This window comes from Sus scrofa, chromosome 13 (assembly GCF_000003025.6).
Source record: "Sus scrofa isolate TJ Tabasco breed Duroc chromosome 13, Sscrofa11.1, whole genome shotgun sequence".
Lineage (NCBI taxonomy): Eukaryota > Metazoa > Chordata > Mammalia > Artiodactyla > Suidae > Sus > Sus scrofa.
In genome coordinates, this window is record NC_010455.5 from 192891322 (window position 1) to 192916799 (window position 25478).

Consider the following 25478-nt stretch of genomic DNA (forward strand, 5'->3'; position numbering starts at 1 on the left):
TAAAATAATTCAATTTATAATTTTAGTCTAAAACAAAATAAGCTTTATTTTTTCCCCTTATTGCATTAGGTTGTACTGGCTTGTTCAGAAACAAATTAGACAGCATTACATGCTCTCTAATTGTTGATGCACTTTTCAATCTTTTCATAGTTCCCCGATCACCTCCTAGTTTTAAACAATATAATCCACAGATAATCTTCAAGCATTAATAAAAATTCACACCGCCTAACCTGAAGGAAGTCACACTGTTGTATTCAAACTAATTTTCATGAAAACTCGTGCTTACCAACTACTTTTAAGAAAAACAACAGTAGTTAGGATGTTTGGGAAAATCTCCCTTAAGAAAGACTATTAAAAACATAACTGTTGTATTGAAGATTATTGTAATAAAAAGTCATGCACACGACCTAATTTTAGAAAAAAAAAAAACTGCTATATTTAAGCTGATTTTTATGTAAACTAATGTGCACAACTGGTTTCAAGCATTCACTTTCAGGTTTAGTTAAAAAATTCCAATTCCCGGACTATAGTCACTAAGGAGGAATCCCTGGAGGTACAACCTATAATCTGTATTTTAAATAATTTCCCCAGGTTATTCTGATGTACACTTAAGTCTGAGAACTAGTGATATGAAAAATAGGGAATGTGAAAATTTTCTTTTATATTCACGTTCCCTACCCCCCTTTCTTTTGGCCTGAATTCACTTAAAATGCAAGGACTTTTCCTGGGGTCACTGCAGTCTCAGTGGTCATTTACTTGCTGGAAAAATTGGTTGCCTGAGAGCAGGTATAAAAGGAGACAGAGGAGAGTGTAAAGAACCTATGGTCTGAAATGAATGAGGTTTCTTAAGGGAGGAAAAGGGCAGAGAGAGCAGTAAACTACCTACTTGATTTTCTTTTTTTCTTTCTTTTGCAGTAGGCCTGCCACTTACAGCGAAATGCGAAGATTGTCGATTGAATACAGTGACATTTCTATCTCAAAGATGTGCACAGATTCCCTCGAGAGAGGGTGTGTTAAATATTGAATACTAAATGTATGCTGTATATCTTGCTTGGAATTAGTGGTCTTACATCTAGAATCAATCAATAAAAAGCAACCACTTACTGAGTGCCAATTATACACATAAGAGTATATCTTAGGCTACTACTATGCACTACAATCAACAAGGTACCTTAAAAACTGCTTTTGTCCTCCTTCTATTCCAACTAATTAAATTCAATTTCGAGAGGTGAGGTTCAAAACCTTCCAGTCTACATTCTTATAGACTGCCAGTTTGGGTCCTTTTTTTGAGCACAGTGAATTGGCTATTGACTTTTAATGCTTAATAAAAGCATTAAAACTGGTCTTAGAAATATTTTGAAACTCTAAATTGGAAAACCTGTTTTTCAAACTAAAACCTGTTTTAAGATGCCTGCTAAATTGTATTCATTGCCCATGTGACCAGAGAGCAATATTTATTTTCTCTATAAGGAATGTCTAAGCAATTTTTATTAATACAACTCTTATAAACATTTTCATTTTCTATGCCATTGTATTATTTTATTTAATTATCAAAGAAATATCAGTCAATATGCCATGTTCATTTTACAAATGAGGAAACTGAGGTTCAGAGAAGTTAAAAAATTACCTCCAATAATAAATATTACTGTTTCTTGAATGGCAACTCTATGCCAGGCAGGGTATTAGGTGTTTTGGACATTATCACTGGAGGAGAAACACATTTTCATACATGTGTTCCCTGGAGTCTGTAGAATGTTGGTTTGTCAAGATGCTTTTACAAAAAATTTGGGAAGTGCTGGATACTTTTCTATCTTGTTGAATATTCTCAGTGTATTATAACATATTCAACATACTGAGATACCACACAGTAAAGGGACATTTAGTCTGGAGCTCCATGGGTTACTTGACCATCAAATCTTATTTGAGTAACACTTGCCAGTGAAAGACATTTTGAAAAATACTCCTTCAACACAAGCTTATGACCTAGAAACTATTCCCCATATTACTTGGTAAGAAACCAAGGCTCTCAGAAATTCATTCACATGCCTACAACCATTCAGCATGTGGATATACTAGAATGTGAACCTAAGTTTGGCTGATTTAGAAAATTTTCTTCTGATTCTAAATCTAGGACTCTGCATTGCTGACTCTTGTATCTATTTCTCAGTAAAGTTGAAATAAAACTGTAGAAAGTATTAAATGTAATGCTGTATGTTAAAACATTTTGAAACCATAAAATAATACATGACTATCAGAATTAGGTAGTATATAGTTTAAAGCAGAACACAAATATCAATTCTATCCAAACCTCAAAATTACACTTTTTGAAGGACACCCCATATAGAAAGTCAAGTTTTGTTACTGTTAACTCTCATCATCTATACCTCATCAATCACCCTTGAACTTTTTGGGTAGCATTTGTGGTTTATTAAATAGTCTTCGAGAGTATAAATTTACGTAATTTATGGTTTCTATGTACAGAATCAATGAATGATGAATTTGTATTTGTAAAAATATTTATTCTGACATCTGATTTTATTGCTTATGAGAATGTAAACTCTGATTTAGAGCAGACAGTATGTTGCCTTTACCTCAATAAGAGTTAAGAAATGTTCATATAATTGATAAATATTTTCCTAAAAGTATATTTATTTAAGGAAGAAAGAAAGACTGAGAAACAATCAGGGAGAGAGTCATCTTTCATGAACATGCTTTACTGGAGAAATATAGAGTTGATTGGAGAGACTTGCGATTCAAAAACTAGAACTTATTTAAAGCTAAGCAAAGAGAAGGCAAAATGCTATATGATTGCACAGATGGCATATCTCTACTTCTGAGAAATATATTTTGGGGGATCACGTTCTATGTCAAAAAGTAACCCCATTAAGGAGAACAAAGACCAAGCGATCCCATACTGAGGGAAGATGAAAGGATCTTCAATTCCCCTTTCACTGTGAAGAGAAAACAAGCTCAGAGGGACAGCCGCCATCCTCCTTTACAACAAATTAGGTATGTCGTTGGCTTTCTATGTCACCAAGCTCAGTGAGAGTGGAAATTTATTCACAGCATTTTGAAGGCAGGTGGAAAATAAATCGACAGAGATCTGTAACTAATGTGAATGGAAATTATTTCCTCTATTTGTTTTTCTCCTCCTTGTCCTTCTCTCCAGTATGCTTAGAATAAATTGAAAATGGCAAAGGATCCAGAACATCAGTGCAAAAGTGGCAAGGCTCAGAAAGACGGCTACTAAAACAGCCACTCTATCCTGGATGAGCAAGAAGGGAATGCAATAACATCTTGTGAAGAGATGTTCATCAATGCAAAGAATGAGTGTGAGCGAGTGGAAAATAGAAGATGTTATGCATTAATTTCTAGCTTAGGATTTTGCTTAGAGCTTGCAAAATATTATCTGCAGCTTGAAAAAAATCATCGTTCCTTAAAGACTCTGAACATGCTATCTATTTGAACCTACAGAAGATTGTTAATCTCTACAAGCAAATATTCCTGGAGACCTTGATGTTAATGAATTTCTACTCAGGGACCATTCTTGACTGTGTTGTGTCTTCCTGAGTGATGTCCAACTTAGCAAATGCTCTTCTTCTGTGACTTTGGGAGTTTCAAGTTTAGCTTTCGTTTTCTGGGTCAGTTTTTTTAATCTTTAAAATCGAAGACATTTTTGCATCTCTGTGTAAATAATGCATTTTAAATAGTAGACTCAGTTTGAATTAAAAATTAACATGGTTAAAGAGTTACGAAAAGATGGGGCTTTGGGTAGTTGGACAGTGTGGATCACAAAATGAATGGTACAGGGGGAAGGAAAGAGGAGGAAAAAAGGTTCACAAAGATGAAAAGAATTCCACAAAATAGCAGTTTGTTTTCATGCTCTGCACTGTTGAAAGTCTGAATTGACTTTTTCATGAGGAAAGAGTTACTTATTTTTAATATATGAAATTACAACTAAGATAACCATTCTTTCGATGGTATAACAGATTCCTATAAACACACATAACTTGGAGTCTGTATACCCCTCATATAACTCTGTTTCAACATAAAATGCACATGTGTTTTCAGTGCATTACATTCAATGTTTAGCGTACATGAGTTTTGCTATCTTAAAAGGTTAAGGATTATGGCTATTTATGCTTCATAGATACAGATATCATCAACAACACCAATTAGCAGAAACAGTTTCTACTGGGCACACTTTTTTTTTTTTTTTAATGATTACACAGTGTGAACTGAGGACTGAGTCTGAATCCCTCTCTCCTCTCGAATTAATTTGCCACATTCTAAATCCGTAGATAAAGTGGTTCCAGAAGTAGAGTTGGTTGGATGGGTTTGCTTACATTGCAGTCCATAAAAGAAACAAAAAGCCTTGCATGCAAAAGAAAAAAATGAGAAAAAAATATTGAAAAGTGAATACATCAGAAACAAAAATGAGTGTTTAAATGAAAATTTATATCAAATGAAGCTGGCAATTATGAGAAGCACATTAAAGCATAACATACACAAGCTTTTATTTTTCAAATTAGTTGCATAAAACAAGACACCTCAAGAGCAAATCGAAAGTTAAAGCAAAGCAGACCTTTCCATACTCCCTTTTAATTAAGGACAGTTTTCTCTAGCAAGATCCAGGAAAGGGGTGCTTAATGTTCTCACAATTGCCTTGTAATTGGGGGAGAATTTTCATGATGAATCCAGGTTATAATCAATAATCCCCCATCTTTGGGAACTTAAGGAGAGTTACCCCTGAAAGAAGTGGGGCTCATTATTCACCAGAACTGACTTCATTATTTGTGGGGCCCAGAGCAAAATGGAAATGTGGAGCCCCTTGTTCTAAAACTATGAAGAATTTTAAGACAGTGATAGCTGAGCATTAAACTAGCCCCATTATCAACACTGCATAGTTTCAAAAGTCTAATAGGATCTTGAAATTGACCAGTGACCAAATGTTCTCCATTGGGTCTGAGCTTTGTGTTTTATTTATTATCTTAGACTCATGAAGGAAGTGTCTTTAATTGCCATCATCCTGCTCAAAACTGTGTCAGCTCCTGGTGTGATTTTCATCAAAAGTAAAAGTAACAGGCAAAAAATGACTGGCTGTTGAAATCAATCATAATCCTAAGATTTGGAAAAATAAAGTCTTCAATATATCTTATTGTCATTCTGTATTGTTCATAATACTCCTGGAAAAATTTTTGTGAATTATTCTTTTATAACACATTTTGGTAGAGGTAAATGCTCTGTTTTAAAATACTACATTTATATCTTTTTATAAATTGCTTTGCATTAGTACATGTGCTCAGAATCTCACTGAAGAAGTGGTAAGATTTCTTTCAAAGATCTTTTTATATCTTTTCCAGTTTTGGATTCGCTTCTTTCTAGCATTTCTATCTTTGGAGCAAATAAATGTTCAAGAAATTAACTGAGTCTGGAATTTTTGCACTGTCATTCCAAATAGGGCTAATTGGATTTAGCGTATAAGGCACTTCCTTCTTCTCATTAATAAATTATGTGGCTACAGTGCCAGCAGCACCTGGCAGGGATTTAATAGCTCTTTGCTCTAACTCAAAAATGGCTCTTCTGGGTATCTAATTTAATAGACTGTTATGAAAAAGGGCAAGCATCCTAAAAACCCCTAAACTTAAGACAAATAATGCAACTAAAAATTACCCAGTCCTGGAAAGAGATGACTCACCTGTTCGATATCGTTGTTCTTCCGTGATTTGTATATAAATTCACCAATGGCTACAAATACAGAAAGGACCAGTCCAGCAGCCAGAACAATGAAGATGCCCCCAATATTTTCCACTCCCAGGGCACTGGCCTCTTTGTTGTCTTCCTCGGGGCAGCCATTTCCCCGCCACCACTTCTCCTTCATCATATGCAGTTTCCCCTCTTCTTGTAATTGAAGAATAGCAATAGTAATTTTATCCCGGTAAGGAGAGCCTGTAAGTAAGGTCATTTGGATATTGGTCACCAAAAAGTTGAGGAAGATGTGAAGAAGTTTTATTGTCTTAGAGGTAACTGTTTCATGATTGTTGGAAAACCCCCATTCACAAGTTAACCAGCAATGGGCATGGAAATGTAATCCTATATTTTGAAGGCTCTGAATAATTGGAAAGGAAAGAGCTGACATGTTGAGATTAACACTTGTCTAGACTGTCCATTCCTTTTCAATAAGAAAAAGCTGAGCTGGGAATTCCATGACTCCCCTCTGCTTCTGATGAGTTTTTCATGAAACTTTTCCCACATTAGGGAATTTTATTGTTTAGATTCCATTTTTTTTCTAGAATTTTGATTGTCTAATATTGTGACAACCTGGTTAGGTGATGATCAGTGTCATTTCCTCTTCTTCTTGGGCAGTAGGTTGACATTTCCTAGTATCCTTTACAATTCATTTTGGTGATTGGCCAATTTCTAGCCGTTGGAAGTTAGAACGATGTATGGCTATTTCTAGTCCTGTCTCAAAAACCTCCCAACATGATCCTCTCCTCTCTCTCTCACCATTTCCTCAAATATGTAGCAAGGGAAAAAAGGACTTAAAGTCACTAGGGCTAGTGGAACCATCCTTTAGGAAGTTTTTGGGTTCCAGGATGACTACCTGAAGCAGAATCTCTCTTTTAATTCACAATTGGTCAAAAATTGTGTTAAGCACTAAAAACTTGCAGTTGCTGCTAATAGTAATTGGTCCACTGACAAATACACCTATTAAGAAACTATTAAGAGTAGCTTTTTTCTGGACAAGATGGTGGAAGAGTAGGGGGACATGCTCACCCTCTCCCACAAACACAACAACAACAAAAAACACATCTACAGGTGAAACGACTTGCACAGAACAGCAATAATTGCTGGCAGAAGAACCTAAACTCCAATAATGGTAAGACATAACTGGGTAAAACAAGAGAAAAGAGGAGAGTGAAAGAAGGGGAATCAGGGCTGGACAGGTGCTCCGAAAGGGAACTGTAGAGGAGAAAGGGATCCCACACCCTGGAAAGTCACCTACTCACAGAAAGATCAACCGAATCAGAGGGATCTCCAGATGCAGGGAAGAGTGCATCAATAAGTCTGAGATCTGAAAAGCAGAGTGAGAACCAAACAGATCATCCAAACTACGGGCACAGTCACCAAAAACAGAGACGCTTGGTGGGGGCTGGGCACCGAGACCTTGGCTCCCGAGGTCAGTCCCCAGGAACTGGCTGGGGTGGGTGGTGCGGAGGCTGATTGAGGAACTAGAAACTGGTCAGTCGGGTTCGCAGGGAGGAGACTGGGGGTCTAGGAAGCAGTCTGTCTGTCTGTTGGATTGGCAGGGCAAAGACTGCCTGGGAGTCTAGAAAGCAGAGCGTTGCAGGTGGAGGGAGCAATACATTAAGGGCTGGAAAGCAAAAAGCCACATCAGAGGGAACCTGGCAGGAGAGCTGGATCTTCAGGAGAGACAAGGCGCCAGTGTTGGGGAGGGTAGAGGAGAAGGGTGGGCCACCATAGAATACTCCCCACACCACAGTGAGCTCACTTGCCCATCAGCTATCAGAAAGCTGTGCTTCCCAGTGCATTCCCCCTCCCCCTACCCCATGCTCTTGCGCAGGACCTGAGACAGTCTGCCATCCCGGAGGGCTGGCGTCACCATTTGCAGGAAGCCACCACTGCAGGGGCTTTCTCTGCCCTGGCCTGCCTGCCCCCTGGAGGGGCTACATCTACACAGAGCAGCACCCAGCACCACCAGCCCCCTAGAAAAAGACTGCAGTGCAGAAAAGCTAGAACAAGCTCAGCCCAGCCCTGTGACATCTGCCTCCATCCAGAGGTGGTCCTCCCAATTCAGCTGCCCTGGGGAAGAGCCCCTTGGGTTCTCAGCGGCCCAGCTAGCCGCTCCCACCCTCAGGGGGGTGCTACACTCCTATGGAACAGCTGCCCACCTGGAAGAGCCACACAGCCCAAAAACCTAAGAGCAAGCTGTGCCTGGCTGTGTGAAATCTGCTTCCATCTCGGTGCAGACCTCCCAGTCCTGTCTGCCCTCTGGAAGTCCTCCTTTGCTTCAGAGAGACCCTGTCATCCCCACCCACCCTCATAAAAAGCCGCGTTGCCTCAAAGAAGACTGACCAACAACACCAGCCCTCCAGAAACATTCCATAGCAGTTCCAAGGCAAACCTTGCCCAGCCACAGGGTGTACAACTTGCCCGGCCACAGGGTGTATAACTCCACCAAGAAAAAGAAAACAACAAGCAAGATGAAGAAGCTGAGAAACCACCCCCAGTTAAACCAACAGGAGAACTCACCTAAAGCAGTCAACAATGAAACAGACCTCTGCAGTCTGACAGACTTGGAGTTCGAAAGGGAAATAGTGAAAATACTGAAGGAATTAAGAGAAGATATGAACAGTAATGCAGACACCCTCAGAAAGGAACTAGAAAATATAAAGAGGAGCAAGAAAAATTAGAACATTCATTGGCAGAGATACAAACTGAACTAAGGGCAGTAAAAACCAGAATGAATAATGCGGAAGAACGAATTAGTGATGTGGAAGATAGAATAATGGAAATCACCCAATCAGGACAGCAGACAGAAAACCAAATGAAAAAACATGAAAGCAATATAAGAGACCAATGGGATAATATAAAGCAGGCCAATCTACGCATAATAGGAATTCCAGAAGGAGTAGAAAAAGATAAGGGGATGGAAAATATATTTGAAGAATTATTGCTGGAAACTACCCAAATCTAAAGGATACTGAGTTCAAGATACAGGAAGCACAGAGGGCCCCAAACAAGTTGAAACCAAATAGACCCATACCAAGACATATTATAATAAAAATGGCAAAAGTTAATGATAAAGAGAGGATCCTAAAGGCAGCGAGAGAAAAGCAGAATGATACCTATAAGGGAACTCCCATAAAGTTATCAGATGATTTCTCTACAGAAACTCTACAGGCCAGGAGGAATGGCAAGAGATATCTAAAGTCTAAAAGGAAAAAATATGCAACCTAGAATACTCTATCCAGCAAAAATATCATTTAAAATAGAAGGGGAAATAAAATTTTTTTCCAAAAAACAAAAGCTAACAGAATACAGTAATACAAAAGCCAGGCTAAAAAAATATTGAAAGGGCTTCTCTAAACCAAAAAGAAAGGATGATTGAGGAAACCACAATCAGAGAGCAGTCACTCAAATAAGCCAGCATACAGATTTAATCATGGACATGTTTAAACAAAATAAAATTAAAAAAAAAAGAGTCATCAAAATCATAAAATGTGGAAAAGGGAAGTAAGGAAATTAATAGACTCATTGTTAAAAAATTTTTTTTGTTTTTGTTTGTTTCTCTTCTAATTTTAGTATAGTAATGAAGGATTTGAATCTATAGGACCATCAGGCTAAAACACACGATTATAGGAAGGGGTTAGCATACTTAAAAAACAGGGCACCCACAAACTAAACCAAACATTGCATTCGCAAAAAATGAAAAAAAAAAAAAAGAAAAACTCAAGCAGAAAATAATCAGAGATCATCCAACCAAAAAAAGAAAGGAAGAATGAAGAACCATAGAATCAACTGGAACACAAGTTTTAAAATGGCAATAAATAATCATCTATCAATTATCACCTTAAATGTCAATGGACTCCAATCAAAAGACAAGCGTGGCTGAGTGGATAAAAAGGCAAAAACCTTCAATATGCTGCCTACAAGAAACTCACCTTAGGACAAAGGACACATACAGATTGAAAGTGAAGGGTGGGAAAAAATATTTCATGCCAATAGACATGACAGGAAAGCAGGAGTTGCAATAGTCATATCAGACAAAATAGACTTTAAAACAAAAGACATAAAGAAAGACAAAGAAGGACACTATTTAATGATAAGGGATCCATCCAAGGAGAGGATGTTACTATCGTCAACATATATGCCCCAAATATAGGAGCACCCAGATACATACAACAAATATTAACAGACATAAAGGGAGAAATTGATGGGAATACAATCATAGTAGGAGATTTTAATACCCACTCACACCAATGGACAGATCCTCTACACAGAAAACCAATAGAGCAACAGAGATCCTAAAGAAAACAATAGAAAAGTTAGACTTAATTGACATCTTCAGGACACTACATCCAAAAAAATCAAAATACGCATTCTTCTCAAGTGTGCATGGAACATTCTCAATAAATGATCACATCCTGGGACACAAAGCTAAACTCAACAAATTTAAAAGTATAGAAATTATTTCAAGTATCTTCTCTGACCACAATGGTATGAAACTAGAAATCAACCACAGGAAAAGAAATGAGAAAAAACCTACTACATGGAGACTAAACAATATGCTACTAAAAAACCAATGGGTCAATGAGGAAATCAAGAAGGAAATTAAAAAATACCTTGAGACAAATGATAATGAAAACACAACCTCTCAAAATCTATGGGAGGACACAAAAGCAGTGCTCAGAGGGAAATTCATAGCAATACAGGCCTTCCTCAAAAAAGAAGATCTCAAATTGACAACTTAACCCTCCACCTAAATGAATTAGAAAAAGAAGAACAAAAAAGACCTAAAGTCAGCAGAAGGAAGGAAATTATAGAGATCAAAGAGGAAATCAATAAAATAGAGACTCAAAAAACAATAGAGAAAATTAATAAAACCAGGAGCTGGTTCTATGAAAAGGTGAACAAAATTGACAAAACCCTGGCCAGACTCACTAAAAAGAGGAGAGAAAGAACCCAAATCACCAAAATTATAAATGAAAAAGGAGAAATCACAACGGATACAGCAGAAATACAAAAAACCATAAGAGAATACTATGAACAACTGTATGGCAACAAGTTTGACAATCTGGAAGAAATGGACAATTTTCTAGAATCTTACAGCCTGCCAAAACTGAATCAAGAAGAAACAGACCAATTGAACAGGCCCATCACTAGAAATGAAGTTGAAGATGTCATGAAAACACTCCCTACAAATAAAAGTCCAGGACCAGATGGCTTCACAGGCAAATTCTACCAAACATATAAAGAGGAATTGGTGCCCATTATCCTTAAACTTTTTCAAAAGGTTGAAGAAGAAGGAATACTCCCAAAGATATTCTATGATGCCACCATCACCCTAATTCCAAAACCAGACAGAGATACCACCAAAAAAGAAAACTATCGGCCAATATCTTTGATGAATATAGATGCAAAAATTCTCAACAAAATCTTAGCCAACCAACTCCAACAACATATCAAAAATCATACACCATAACAGGAAGGGTTCATCCCAGGTTTACAAGGATGGTTCAACATATGCAAATCAATTAACATCATATACCACATTAACAAAAGAAAAGTAAAAAACCATATGATCATCTCAATAGATGCAGAAAAAGCATTTGACAAAGTCCAACATCCATTCATGATCAAGACATTGCCAAAATGGGTAAAGAGGAACATTCCTGAACATAATCAAAGCCATTTATGACAAACCCACACAAATATAATACTCAATGGAGAAAAACTGAAAGCCTTCTCACTCAAATCTGGAACAAGACAGGGATGCCCACTCTCACCTCTGCTCTTCAACATCGTTTTGGAAGTCCTAGCCACAGCAATTAGACAAACAAAAGAAATAAAAGGCATCCAAATAGGAAGAGAAGAGATAAAGCTGTCACTGTATGCAGATGACATGATACTATACATAGAAAACCCTAAGGACTCAACCCCAAAACTACTTGAACTGATGAATAAATTCAGCAAAGTAGCAGGATATAAGATTAACATTCAGAAATCAGTCAAATTTTTGTATACCAGCAATGAAATATTAGAAAAGGAATACAAAAATAAATACCTTTTAAAACTGCACCTCACAAAATCAAATACCTCAGAATACACCTGACCAAGGAGATAAAGGACTTATATGCTGAGAACTTAAAACTTTAATCAAAGAAATCAAAGAAGATGTAAAGAAATGGAAAGATGTTCCATGTTCCTGGATTGGAAAAATCAATATTGTAAAAATGGCCATGCTACCAAAGGAATCTACTGATTCAATGCATCTCTATCAAATTACCCATGACATTTTTCACAGAACTAGAACAAACAATCCTAAAACTTATATGGAACCACAAAAGACCCAGAATTGCCAAAGCAATTCTGAGGAACAAAAACCAAGCAGGGGAGTTCCTGTTGTGCGCAGTGGTTAATGAATCTGACTAGGAACCATGAGGTTGCAGGTTCGATCCCTGCCCTTGCTCAATGGGTTAACGATCCGGCGTTGCCGTGAGCTGTGGTGTAGGTTGCAGACATGGCTTGGATCCAGCATTGCTGTGGCTCTGGCGTAGGCCGGTGACTACAGCTCCGATTGGACCCCTAGCCTGGGAACCTCCATATGCTGTGGGAGCGGCCCAAGAAATAGCAAAAAGACAAAAAAACAAAAAAACAAAAAAACCAAGCAGGGGGCATCACTCTCCCAGACTTCAAGCAATATTACAAAGCCACAGTCATCAAAACAGTGTGGTACTGGTACAAAAACAGACAGACAATGAATAGAAAGGACCAGATCCTGACACCTATGGTCAATTAATCTTTGACAAGGGAGGCAAGAACATAAAATGGGAAAAAGAAGTCTATTCAGCAAGCATTGCTGGGAAACCTAGACAGCTGCATGCAAAGCAATGAAACTAGAACACACCCTCACACCATGCACAAAAATAAACTCTAAATGGCTGAAAGACTTAAATGTAAGACAAGACACCATCAAACTCCTGGAAGAGAACATAGGCAAAACATTCTCTGGCATCAACATCATGAATATTTTCTCAGGTCAGTCTCCCAAAGCAACAGAAATAAGAGCAAAAATAAACCGGTGGAACCTAATCAAACTGAAAAGCTTTTGTATAGCAAAAGATACCAAAAAGAAAACAAAAAGACAACTTACAAAATGGGAGAAAATAGTGTCAAATGATGCAATGGACAAGGGCTTAATCTCTAGACTATATAAGCAACTTATACAACTCAACAGCAAAAAAGCCAATCACCCAATGGAAAAATGGGCAAAAGACCTGAATAGACATTTCTCCAAGGAAGATATACAGATGGCCAACAAACACATGAAAAAATGCTCAACATCGCTGATTATAAGAGAAATGCAAATCAAAACTACCATGAGATACCACCTCACACCAGTCAGAATGGCCATCATTAATAAGTCCACAAATAACAAGTGCTGGAGGGGGTGTGGAGAAAAGGGAACCCTCCTGCACTGTTGGTGGGAATGTAAACTGGTACAGCCACTATGGAGAACAGTTTGGAGATACCTTAGAAACCTATACATAGAGCTTCCATATGACCCTGCAATCCCACTCTTGGGCATATATCCGGACAAAACTCTACTTAAAAGAGACACGTGCACCTGCATGTTCATTGCAGCACTATTCACAATAGCCAAGACATGGAAACAACCCAAATGTCCATCAACAGATGGATTCGGAAGATGTGGTATATATACACAATGGAATACTGCTCAGCCATAAAAAAGAATGACATAATGCCATTTGCAGCAACATGGATGGAACTAGAGACTCTCATACTGAGTGAAATGAGCCAGAAAGACAAAGACAAATACCGTATGATATCACTTATAACTGGAATCTAATATCCAGCACAAATGAACACCTCCTCAGAAAAGAAAATCATGGACTTGGAGAATAGATTTGTGGCTGCCCGGGGGGGGGAGGAGGAAGTGGGAGGGATGGGAGCTTGGGGTTATTGGATACAACTTGGAATGGATTTACAGGGAGATCCTGCTGAGTAGGATTGAGAACTATGTCTTGATACTTATATTGCAACAGAACAAAGGGTGGGAGAAAAATGTATACATGTAAGAGGAACTTGATCCCCTTGCTGTACAGTGGACAAAAATTAAATAATAAAACAACAAAAAAAGTTTTGAATAATTTAAATGTCTTAAAAAATTCAGCTCGGTGTAGAAAATTTGCAAGCTTTATCAATATTATTTACACTCTATCTTCTAGTAATGCCGTTGAACTTTTAATTATGTTAGAGCTAGAGAACATCAACATCCACCTGTAGCCATAGCTTGCCCAACACTGGGTTAATCAATGCAAAGAAAGAGATTAAAAACGATGGTAAGATTTCTTTACTCAATTTCTCCTTGGATGCTAAGAATTTTTTGTAAGTGTTTCTTCTACTCAGTAGGAAAATAGTACATCCTAGTTCTTTCTGTTTGTAAACATCAAAGTTCTTCTTGGTGGAAATAGAAACATGCAAAAAAAGTAGAAAATAAAAAAATGTGGTGTCTTAGAACCAAAAGACATTTTAGGAACCATACAGTCCAGAGTACTTATTTTAGAAATGAAGAACTTTATTTAGGATGTGAAGATAGAGGTGAAAGCAATAGAGGCAGAGCCAAGAATTTAACTCAATTCTCCTTACTCTCTCTTGGTATAATTTCCATTAAATTTCCTCCCTCCATCTTCTGTGTCGCCCCACCACATACCTGTGTTCTAGGGCATGGTTGAAGTCAGAAAAGCAGATTAACATTGCAACATTTGTCATTTTTTCCACTCTTCCCAAGACTTCCTAAAGTCATTTCTTGTACTCAAAATCAAGTTTAAAAGAACAGCAAAATGTTTTGAAGTTAGATTGTAGCCTACCAATTAAGACTATGGATTTTTGATGAGAAAATAGCTCTTGCAAGCCAAATTAAAAGATATTGGCTGTTTGCTTAAATACCCCAGAATAATGGTTAGTTTCAAAATTAGCACCATTAACATATTCATAGCATGTGAGCAATTAAGTGAACCAGGAGAGCTTTGCTTTAATGTACATGAAAGTGCTTTGAAAAGCGTAAGAATGATCCGTATGGTAGCGATTGCAGCAGTATCATAGCAGTATACTCCGTGGGCACTCAATAAATGTTGACTGATGCTCTCCTTCTGCCTTCAGGCTACAGGATCCCTGTAACATTTCAGGCAGACAGGGATCAGATCTCTGTTTAAAGTTGTTCTCTAAGGAAGGTAATTTCCAGCCTCATGGTAACCTGTTTAAATCTTAACTGCTCTCATTCTCTCTGTTTTATTTTAAATCCCCGAGAAGACACATTTCCAGAGCTTCTGCCCCGAGAGTCTCTAAGAAGCAAAGTTTTCAATTTTGTGTCATCACCAAGGTGACTTTGCCGATCTTTGACCAGGTGAGGGAACATGGAGGCTTTTAGCTGGTCAAGGCAGAATAGAAGCATGGGAAGAATTTTTTACATCTAAACGTATTTTAGTTTCAGCCTTTGTTGTTATTGTTGCTTAAATGGACTGAATGACATCAGAAGTGATTTATTACAAGGCACTTGAAAAAAAATATATGTGTATGCACAAATCTTCCTGAATAGCAACTGATCTTTCTTAAAGAGTCAATTCATCATAGAAGAAACATCTCACAAATTTATCCAACAGCTGTATTCCCAATGGATGTATTCTCTCTGAGGTCTGCCATCTGTTCCAATTATTCCTTCATTGTTTTTGTTTTAAAAGCATGACAGGTTTATAACCACTATGAAAAATTCCTGGACTGTATTTTTTTTTTTTTTTCATTGAGGGAGGGAGAAAAACTCTTCAACTTTGGAGATTGTATGTCAGAGAATGCATGAGGTTGGTAAAAGGTAGACTGAGCTGGAACATTCAAATCTCTGTCTATTAAATTATATAAAATATACTGATACTCATCACAGGATCAGCCTCATTCACGTGAAAGAAGAGTCATTTTCAAAGTGCTACATTAATTCAGAAGTTTTGCAGAAAGGGGCTCCTGACTTCCTCCCCATTCCCCACCAAAACTTGAACTTTAGAGTTATAGTCCACTCAGCAGAAGAAATGCCCATTAAAAGCCTTATATTAAAGTATAAATATTCTCAAGAAATGATGCACAGTGTTATTTTCTATTATTATGACCAGACAGGAAAGTGGGTGGGCAAAGAGGGGCATTAAAAGGTGGTGGAGGTGGTTTGTGGGTGGAGGATGGAATGATAAAATCCCTGTTTTCCACTTTATTAATTAATGTAAAGATGGTTCTATGAAGAAAGTACACTTGCTTTTCTAAGAAGGTACAGAATATTTTGCAATCAATCATAAGGTCTTGATTTTGAAAAGATTCAGGCAAAGGTACCCAGTCCTGCTGTTCTTGTCTGATGTAACTAAAATCGGTAGTGATGGGATATACAAAAGGAACATGTTGAGCTTCCTCCAACTTATTGTCTAAAATGAGGTGACAGAGCTTGCTTAGAGAGATAGGACATTGTTTTTCAAATCAAAAGATCCTTTTAGTTAGTGTCTAACAACCCCACCGAGTCCCCTGCAGAGGATATTCACTTAGTTGTAGGAAAGCTTACCTCTTCAAAAAATATATATATACATCACTTTCAATATAGGTATTTTCATCAGGAGAAGTTATTGGAAATAAAGGGGCAAGTAGATAGTTATGTTTTCCTAGCCTAATCATCCTGCAAATTTATTTAGAGGACTTGAATAACAACAGTAATAATATGGGTAATTTCATCATAGCATGTACTTATAGCCCCAGGTAGATTTCCTGGAGTCAAATTGGTTACATATGCATGGTAAAAGGTGAAGAGAGTTAAACTTTATCTAGTTTATCAAATTAGTATTAATCAAAAGTGGAATGTGGGCTCCTTAATCTTTTTAGAAAATATATACATATGTTGCAAATGAAAACATCAGGAAAGTCCACCTAAAATCTGATTTCTTTTTCATGAAAAATGGAATATCTAAAAATGTTGTGCTCAAATTCTCACGTGGTTACCATGACTGACCTTAAAGGCTGCTGCCCCCTTTACATGAGTTGTGTTGTCTCTAATTCTCCACAGTTGCTACTGTTCCCTTTTGCCTCTTGAAACAAACAAAGCTTCATTCAATTACACCTGCTTGGGCTCTGTAAGCATTTATGGTCCCTGTGTAATGTTGAGGGTTTAACTGGATAATCCCTATCAAAAGATAAAAATAATAATCTACCTTGGTTCCCGAATTACCTGACCTAATTGTAATTACATTTCTTTTTTTTTATTGTTATTTCCCCAATACAATTTTTTTTTTCCTACTGTACAGCATGGTGACCTCCATGTATACATTCCCCTTTTTTTTTGTAACTACATTTCTTGTTGGACTAGCCCAGTCATCTAAGACAGCCTCCAATTTCTCCTCTTTGGAATGTTTGTCAGAAAAATTACTAATGAGGAGTACTCGTTGTGACTCTGTGGGTTAAGGACCCGACATTGTCTGTCAGGATGCCATTTTAATCCCTGGCTTTGCTCAGCGTGTTAAGGAGCCAGCATTGCAGCACACTTTGGAGTAGGTTATCGATGCACCTTGGATCTGGTGTTGCTGTGGCTGTGGCATAAGCCTCAGCTGCAGTTGCATTTCAGCTCCTAACCTAGGAACTTCCATGTACCTCAGGTGAAGCCATTAAAAAAAAAAGAAAAGAAAGGAAAAAAGAAAATTACCAATGATTCACTTGAAAAGAGCAGATTGCCACTGAGTCAGAAACTTATACACTGCAGTTTCTGTAGTGAGGGAAATAGGGCATTTTTATAGATGGGGATTCAGTAACTGTCCTTTGAATATAGAATAGAATTGTATATCCTAGACATGGAAACATACCTAGCTGTGTGGACCTATATGCCTATAAGAGAATAATATCCCTAGGGAGAGCAGTGGTACGAAATCAAAGAATGGGGATATTTGGAGACTTTAGATAGTTATCAGTGATTGAATCTAGCATATTGCTTGAGCAAATTATAATCTAAGCTTGATTGTTTTTCTTTTGGGTTATAGCTTGGCTTTTCTACCAGTTTACATGGAACATTAGCCTTCAACTTTGTCATCAATATGCACAGTTAATTTTGTTATATTCTAGTATAATATAAGATAGAAAACACAACATAGGCATGTTTAGGTACTGAAGGAAAAATGTGAAGGGTGCTGATTAGAAAGATATTCTATTAATGATAATCTGTCTGGGGTAAAATAATAAAATCTATGTACTCAAACTTACAGCAGTAGTAGAACTTGAAAGAAACAATGAGTTGAAAATTTATTAGGTTAAATATCTTGGAATCTTCAATTCAGAACATGGCTTGATCTGTATGGGCATTTCCCTTGTTTATCAAGCCACTGAAGGCATTGTGGGCCTTCTCAGAATTGTGGGCAGGTATTTCTGAGCCCATCCTCTTCTCTACTTTGGGATGGACATTGTGCATCTCAGTCTTGGCGACTACCTTGTCTTTCTTACCGATAGGCGTTCCCACTCCATAACCTTTGGAGTCAATGAGGCCCCCAATCTGCGTGAGGTTGCAGTTTCTCTGGGTCACATACTCAATGCTGGTGGACTCCATCAGCAGGGCATAGTCAGTGGTGAGCACTCGCTGAATCCCTTCGTCACTGTTTTTGACCAGGGCAGTCTGTTGCCTGCTGCTCATGAAAGCCCACATCTTCTCGTAGGTGGATATCTTTGATTTCTGCAGGGAAAGAAAGCACACCCACCGGCAGAGAGTGCTGAGAAAATATGTCCTAAAGCTGTTCAAAATTCCAGGGGTTCAAACAGCAGAAGGAAGATTCTTTCTCTTTAGGCGGGAAAACCGATACTGATGTTCCTGGGACTTCAGATTGGTAGTTGAAAAGAACCCAGTTCACTACAATCAATCCCTTAGAGGCACCGAGGCAGCTATGGAGGAAAAGGAGATCTCGCTGGGTGGATGTGAGACATTGCCTCAAGGTCCTTTTGCTGATTTCAGTAGGGAAGAAAGAACACTGGTATCAATGATGGCATCTACCTAACAAACTGTGGCCACTTAAGAACAAGTCCTCAAGGCCCACTGGGCCAAGGGTGACAGCTACCCCAGGACTCCACTCATTTGTTCTATTTCCCTTTAACAACAACTTCGGTAGGCATGTTTTGCTGGTTTCTGATATGTAAGTTTCAATACGTTTCCTGTGCAGGGCACAGCCTTAGCATAAATCGCATACTTTCTCTGCTTTATTTATGAAAGAACTTCCAATCACCTTCATCTTTTCTAGAAAACTTAAGTACAAATGCTCTTTTTGAATTAAAATTCAGATCAGAAAACTCTTCCTACTGTGTGTGTGTGTATATATGCCTTTTAAACATAGTTTATTTATTTATTTTACATATATATATCTTTTTCAGATTCTTTTCCCATATAGGCTATAACAGAGTATTGAACAGATTTCCCTGAGTCATAAAGTAGGACCTTTACTGACTGATTTTGTATATAGTAGTGTGTTTACACCAATCTCAGCCTCCCAGTCCATCCCTCCCCCCAGTGTTTTCCCTTTGGTAACTATAAATTTGGTTTAAAACTCTTTGAACTTGCTTCTGTTTTGTGAATAAGTTTCCTTTATATCATTTTTTACTGGATTCCACATATTAGTGATCTCATATTTATCTGTGACTTAACTTCACTTAGTATGATAACCTCTATGCCATCCATGTTTATGCCTTTTGAAGTATGTATTTCATTTTAAATTGCAATTATATTTTAAATAATGAGGACTGAATTTTCATTTGAACGTGTTCTATGACTTTGCCTTTTCCCTTTTTCTTCAGCTTTTTGAAGATGAAGATATCATAGATTTGGTGATAAACTATATATATGATATATAGTATGTATGCATCTATACATTCCGCAGTCTCATGAATCTTACTTGCTTTGTTAAAATATACTGCCTAGGAGTTCCCACCATGGCACAGTGGGTTAAGAATCTGATTGTAGTGGCTGGGGCTGCTGTGGAGGTGCAAGTTCAATCTGGCACAGTGGGAAAAAGGACCCAGCCTTGCTGCAGCTGAGGCGTAGGTCACAGCTGTGGCTCAGATTCAGTTCCTGCTCCAGGAGCCTCAATATGCTATGGGTGTGGCCAAAAATTACACACACACACCACACACACACACACACATACATATATAATATAAGAAATTAAAAAATATACTGCCTAAGTTTTCATATTGCTTTGGTATACATTTTTCGTTCTTTTGAATAGTGATCTATTATAGACACTTACATTTTATTTTGTAATTTCCATTTGTTTCAATTTTTTCCTGTATTTGTCTTCATTTGCATCAGCATTCCTCTCCATTTATTTGGAAGTTGAACGCATTATGAGAATTACTGATAATTCCTAGCTAATTCCAGCTCTCACATTGTATGTGGTGCCCACACACACTCATGAGAGCTTCCTTGGCAGGCTCAGGGCTTATCATCTCAGGAGTGCAAAGAAGCTTAAAACATGATTTGGGGCCATAGGCAATAAATGGAATACCTGTGGAATTAGCTCTAGCGTGGTTATTCATGCTCAAGTGTTCCTGGGGGCTCATTCAATTCCTAAGTCTATTTAAGACCTGGGTTAATGCTGTAGGCTTTATGAGTTAAGGGAGAACAGATGGCTTTATTTTGGAGTGTTAGGCATTTGAAGAGCCTCTTGAGAAAGGTCTTGTGAGACAAATAGCAATTCAATAAACAGCACCTTATAGATACTGGTATTTTATGGAAACCATTCTGTCATGATTAGGCCCCTGTGAATTATTCCTCACCCCCAGAGATATCTGCAAGTTGGAGCTCATGTCTCCATGAAAAAGGCATGTTTTTGAGGTTGGCGGGGGTCAATGCCTCATTTGTTGGATAATTTTAGCCTGGAAGTGTCTGATAATGCTAACTTTATAGTAAAGGGCTACTTGTACAAGTGCAGGGAGGCCAGCCTGTCTTTTGGCCGAAAACAGACTGCTGGGAAAATTATTCCTCCATCAGGAAACTAACTTAAGGGAAAATAATTTTCTTAGAATTAGGAAATTTTAAAGTTGTCAGAGACTTTAGAAATTGGCTCATTCAAACTCCCATTTTCACAGGGGAGGCAATTTTGGTACAGAAGTTGTGGAGATGTCACGAAAGCCACAAAACTAGTAAGTATCAGAGCCAATATGGCCCTCAGGACCCTTGGACATCTAATTCAACGCTCTTTCCATTGCACCATAATGACTTTGAGTGTGTGGATGGCTATCCTACCAAGATTCTTTTGAGAATGATTTTAATCTTATTTGATCTACCTATGACAATGCTTATATCCATGAACTCATAGTATGCCCTGGGGTTGCTTGCTATTTGGTATAACAACTAGGAGTTAGCTTCCATATACAAAAAATCCATGAAACATCCACTTTTTCAGTGTACTTAAATTTTTTTGAAACTAAATGTTGTAATAGTTAGAAAACTGGATTATCTGGTCTATGGAAGATGAGGACAAAATTAAACTATCAGTTCATTCATGGGAAACAACAAAGTGGGGGGAGTCTTTTAGGAATTTAAGAACTGAGGGACATGGAAGAAAATGGTAAGTTTCACTCAAAATCTACACACCTGTGAGCTCTTTAGGTGTGGTTCTCAAATTATCTGTAGTGAAGGACTGTCTATTTTTCATTCCATGGGTTAGGGTTAGGGTTCTTACTACATGGGACCAGTATGCATCTGCACCAGATGGGTTTTACAATGTTGGCGTTTGACATTCCTCAAAGTGGTCTACATTCAAGGAGAAATATCCACTAATCGTGTTTCGAAGTGCTGGAGCTTACTCCAATTTGTTTGTTATCTCATCACACTTGGCAACACAACATTCCCTTGAGTCAGCACGCTTGTCAACATCACATTTAGACTAGCATTGCTCTATGGTTCTGGATTTAATTCAACCACATATACGTCTTCCTTTTTGGAGTAGAAAGTTGTTCTTGGCCTGAACCCCTTGAGGGGCTGAAAGGGAAATCTAGCTAACATGGACTTTGAAGCATTGAGAGCAGAACTTTTTCTCAGTAAGAAAACTAACACTTAGTGGAGGACTTGGTCAAGTGGAAGGTGTAGGAAATTTCTTTGGCCCCCCTCCTCCTAGTTTTGCTCCAGTGTAATAATGGCAAACATGATAGACAGAAAAAATACCCTTCTGCTTTCATTTAAAATTCTCTTTCACCATTTAGAAAGTTTGCTGGTGTGGGGCCCATTGTATTCTTCGTTTGAAATTATAGTCTGTCTTAAAAGCTAGGAGCCTTAGATAAAGAGAAAGACCCAGAATGTGGTTAGGGAATATCTTTTTTAACCATTAAAAATATCTGTCAATAGCTTAAGTACCTTAGGATATAGTGAGTCTTCTACCACTGGAAACTCTACAAGTAGAGTTTCACTGAAGTATCATTCAACCCCCAGGTTCTACTCTCTGGACCAGCCTTCTCAGGTTACTTATGCGGTTCTGACTTCAACGACAGTTAAGTGACACCTAGAGGTCATATTTGTTAGTGAAAGAGCCAACACAGAGTCAGGGGCTTTTTCCTCCTTATTCTTGAGTTCTGTCCACTATCATATCATGTTCTATAATGTTTATTTTTTGCTTGGTCAAAAAGTACTATTTTAAGAGTAGTTAAATTTGATTTATTCCTTTTAATTAGACAAGTTTAAAGACACAAATTTTAATAGTTCTTAAAAATAAGAGCATACTTCATAGAACATTATCATGAATATTAAAAGACCAAGAAAACTGTTTGAATGACAGCCGGGATGTTTTGCACTTCTAAATCGTGTATGGTCGCAGACTGCTTAATTGCCCTAAATAATATATATTTAAAATGAAGAAACAGTGATTGCGTCTTATTTCACTGATTATGTCAAAGGTTAATTAGAATGTTTGTAAAGTACCCTGAGCTTCTTATCAAAAGTCACTAAAACTGAAAAGGCCTCATTTATTAAATCTGAAATCATCCAGGTTTTCTTTTTTTTAATCCTAGAGGGGAGTCAAGTTTAAATACATTTATTTTGTCTAGTTAAACCTAATTATGTGGCAGTTCTGATGCTGATGAAACATTGTTGGCAAAGAATAAACATTTTTTTCATTGCAAATCTGTTATAATGGAGTATTACTGTATCACTCTTTGATGACCATTGTTTATTTCTCTTTTTTCTCCCATAATACATGCAATATAAACACTCAGTGGGGAATGATTTACAATGGGCCTCTGTGCAATCAAAAACCACTTACTGAAAATGGTTATAATAACCAGCACATGCAGTGTATACTGCGTGCCCAGGACTATGCTAAGCACTTTTCATGTATGAATCTATTTAATCTTTACAATGATCATAAGAGAAAGATACTGTTATTATTTCTCCTTCGTAGATGAGTTACAGAACACCATGTAAAGAAATCTCAGCAACCTGGCCTCCAGGGTTTGTGTTCTTAACCAAGAGGGAATCAACGTTTGCTTTAATACACAGACCATCAAACTCATGACTTGGCTACTGTTTTAACAGCACTAACACAATTTTCTAAAGAAATAATTGCAATAAGTAGTTGCGGCATCTTTCTATTATAATCAGAGATACTGCAACTCCTGTAGTCATCAAATGATGTGCGGGCCCTATTCACATGGATTTTGGCAGCTCACATTGTTCAGACAAAAAAAAACTAGACAGTTTTATGAAGTGCAACAGTTGGAACCTAGAAGGAAATGCAGATATTGTTTATATTTCTTTCCTTAAGTATTTTGCGTTACACATAGTTTCTTTCAGTTACAGGGCTTCCAATATGACATATGAAGTATGAGTAAACTCTGGAGTGTAATAATGTCTTAAGACTCATAGAACTTCCATTTTATAGACATATCCCTTGAACATTTCATTTTTACTGAGATAAGCATTATTTATCACAGAATTTTTTCAACCAGATTATAGCACTTCTACAGGGAAGATGTATAATTCTATTATTTAGTAGAATGACAACTATGCAATTCTGCTTTAGACCAATATGTGTAAAGATTTTATATATAGAAAGCTATTTATATAAGCTTATTTTACATATATCCATAACCCCCCACCACACATATACACTGAGGATGATTATTGATATATGATTGTATTAGCTTATCAAAATGGTAAATAGAGGCATATTGAACAAATGAAATACCAAAAAAAATTACATCGTAATATCTCATCTCCAATTTACTTTGACTTTAGATAAATCCTGATTTAAGAAAAAAATGAAATGTTCAAGGGATATGTCTATAAAATGGAAGTTCTAAAAATCAACATGGAAATCAGCCACATAGAAATCCAAATTTGTGAGGCAAATTTTGCAAAGATTAATAGTTGCCTTATAAACAACCATTTCCTCTAACACATGATTAGATGTATTATTTAATGAAATGATAAATTCTCATGGAGCCTTAAAATATAATTTAACTTACAAAAATCACTTTGAAGGAAGACTCTCCGATGAAGGCATTTATACTATAGTGAGATGCCTCTGTCTTTCAAATGTATATAATATGATCACTGCAGTTGATTATGCTTTTATTTTGAATTGATAGAAAGTTATGACATTTGCAGAATCTCCAAGGTTTTAAAAATTCATGTGTTCCCTTTAAAAAATTCCCTCAGCGGGATTTAAACACCTTTGCTAGAACATTTTTCATGGTTTTCTCCTGTCTAGAGTTAAAGATGGGCCCATTACAGGCACTATATCAGGCTTTGAAAAAGGTTAACTTTAATTGACCTCATGGATTTCTCCCTAAACAAATATATTTTTAGACCATAGGGACTTAATTTTGGACACTAATGGTAGAATTAGGTAGATCTTTCAAACATGAGCTAATATGTCTTATGGAAAGAGGGCTTTCCGATGCAGAGAAATTTGTGAAGTACCTTTCATTTTGTGCTTCTTTATATGACTATTTCTGTTGGAAACCTGTCTCCCCATAATGGCTCATTGCTTCAGCTCCACTGGTGCAGCGCTCAGTAACCTTCTTGAAAGGTCCTTGAGGTTAATGACAGCACCTAACCACTCTCTGGAAGGAGATTATAAAGGTTAGAGCAGTCCCTTATTCCCACAGCTGGTCCAGATTATTCCCCAGACCATGAAAGCCAGCAATGACATGTCTGTTATGATTTTTTTTAAATCTATTTTATTCAATTCATTTTAGACTGAATCATGATCAAATCTGTGTAATCCTCTGACTTGGGTCTGAGAGGATTGTGATTTTTTTTTTTTTAATAAGGCAAGCTTCTACTGAGATGCATTTCTTTTTTTTTTGCTTTTTAGGGCTACATCCGTGGCAAATGGAGGTTCCCAGGCTAGGGGTCAAATTGGAGTTGTAGCTGCCAGCCTATGTCACAGCTACAGCAACTTGGCATCTGAGCCATGTCTGTGACCTACACTCACGACTTACAGCTACACTACGACCTACAGCTTAGGGCAATGCCGGATCCTTAACCCACTGAGCGAGGCCAGGGATTGAACCTGCAACCTCATGGTTCCTAGTCGGATTTGTTTCTGCTGCGCCACAATGGGAACTCCTGAGAACCATTTCTTACATGAATACTTTCTACCATTCTGGCTCACAAGGACTTCTGGGGTTCACACCACTTTCTGTCTGTACAAAGCATGCTA

At 37.5% G+C, this 25478-nt stretch overlaps 1 protein-coding gene across 8 annotated transcripts in view; it reads right to left on the reverse strand.

Moving 5' to 3' along the window:
• GRIK1 (glutamate ionotropic receptor kainate type subunit 1) overlaps positions 1 to 25478 on the reverse strand; it is a 419248-nt gene that overhangs the window by 13615 nt on the left and 380155 nt on the right. For 5 of the 8 annotated variants that reach the window (XM_005657138.3, XM_021070896.1, XM_021070893.1 and 2 more), the window contains 2 exons: positions 18277 to 18502; positions 5699 to 5949 (listed from right to left, as the gene is read on the reverse strand). In XM_005657138.3, the coding sequence (XP_005657195.1) occupies positions 5699 to 5949; positions 18277 to 18502 (477 nt within the window). The other 3 variants (XM_021070895.1, XM_003358905.5, XM_021070898.1) reach the window with 2 other exon arrangements.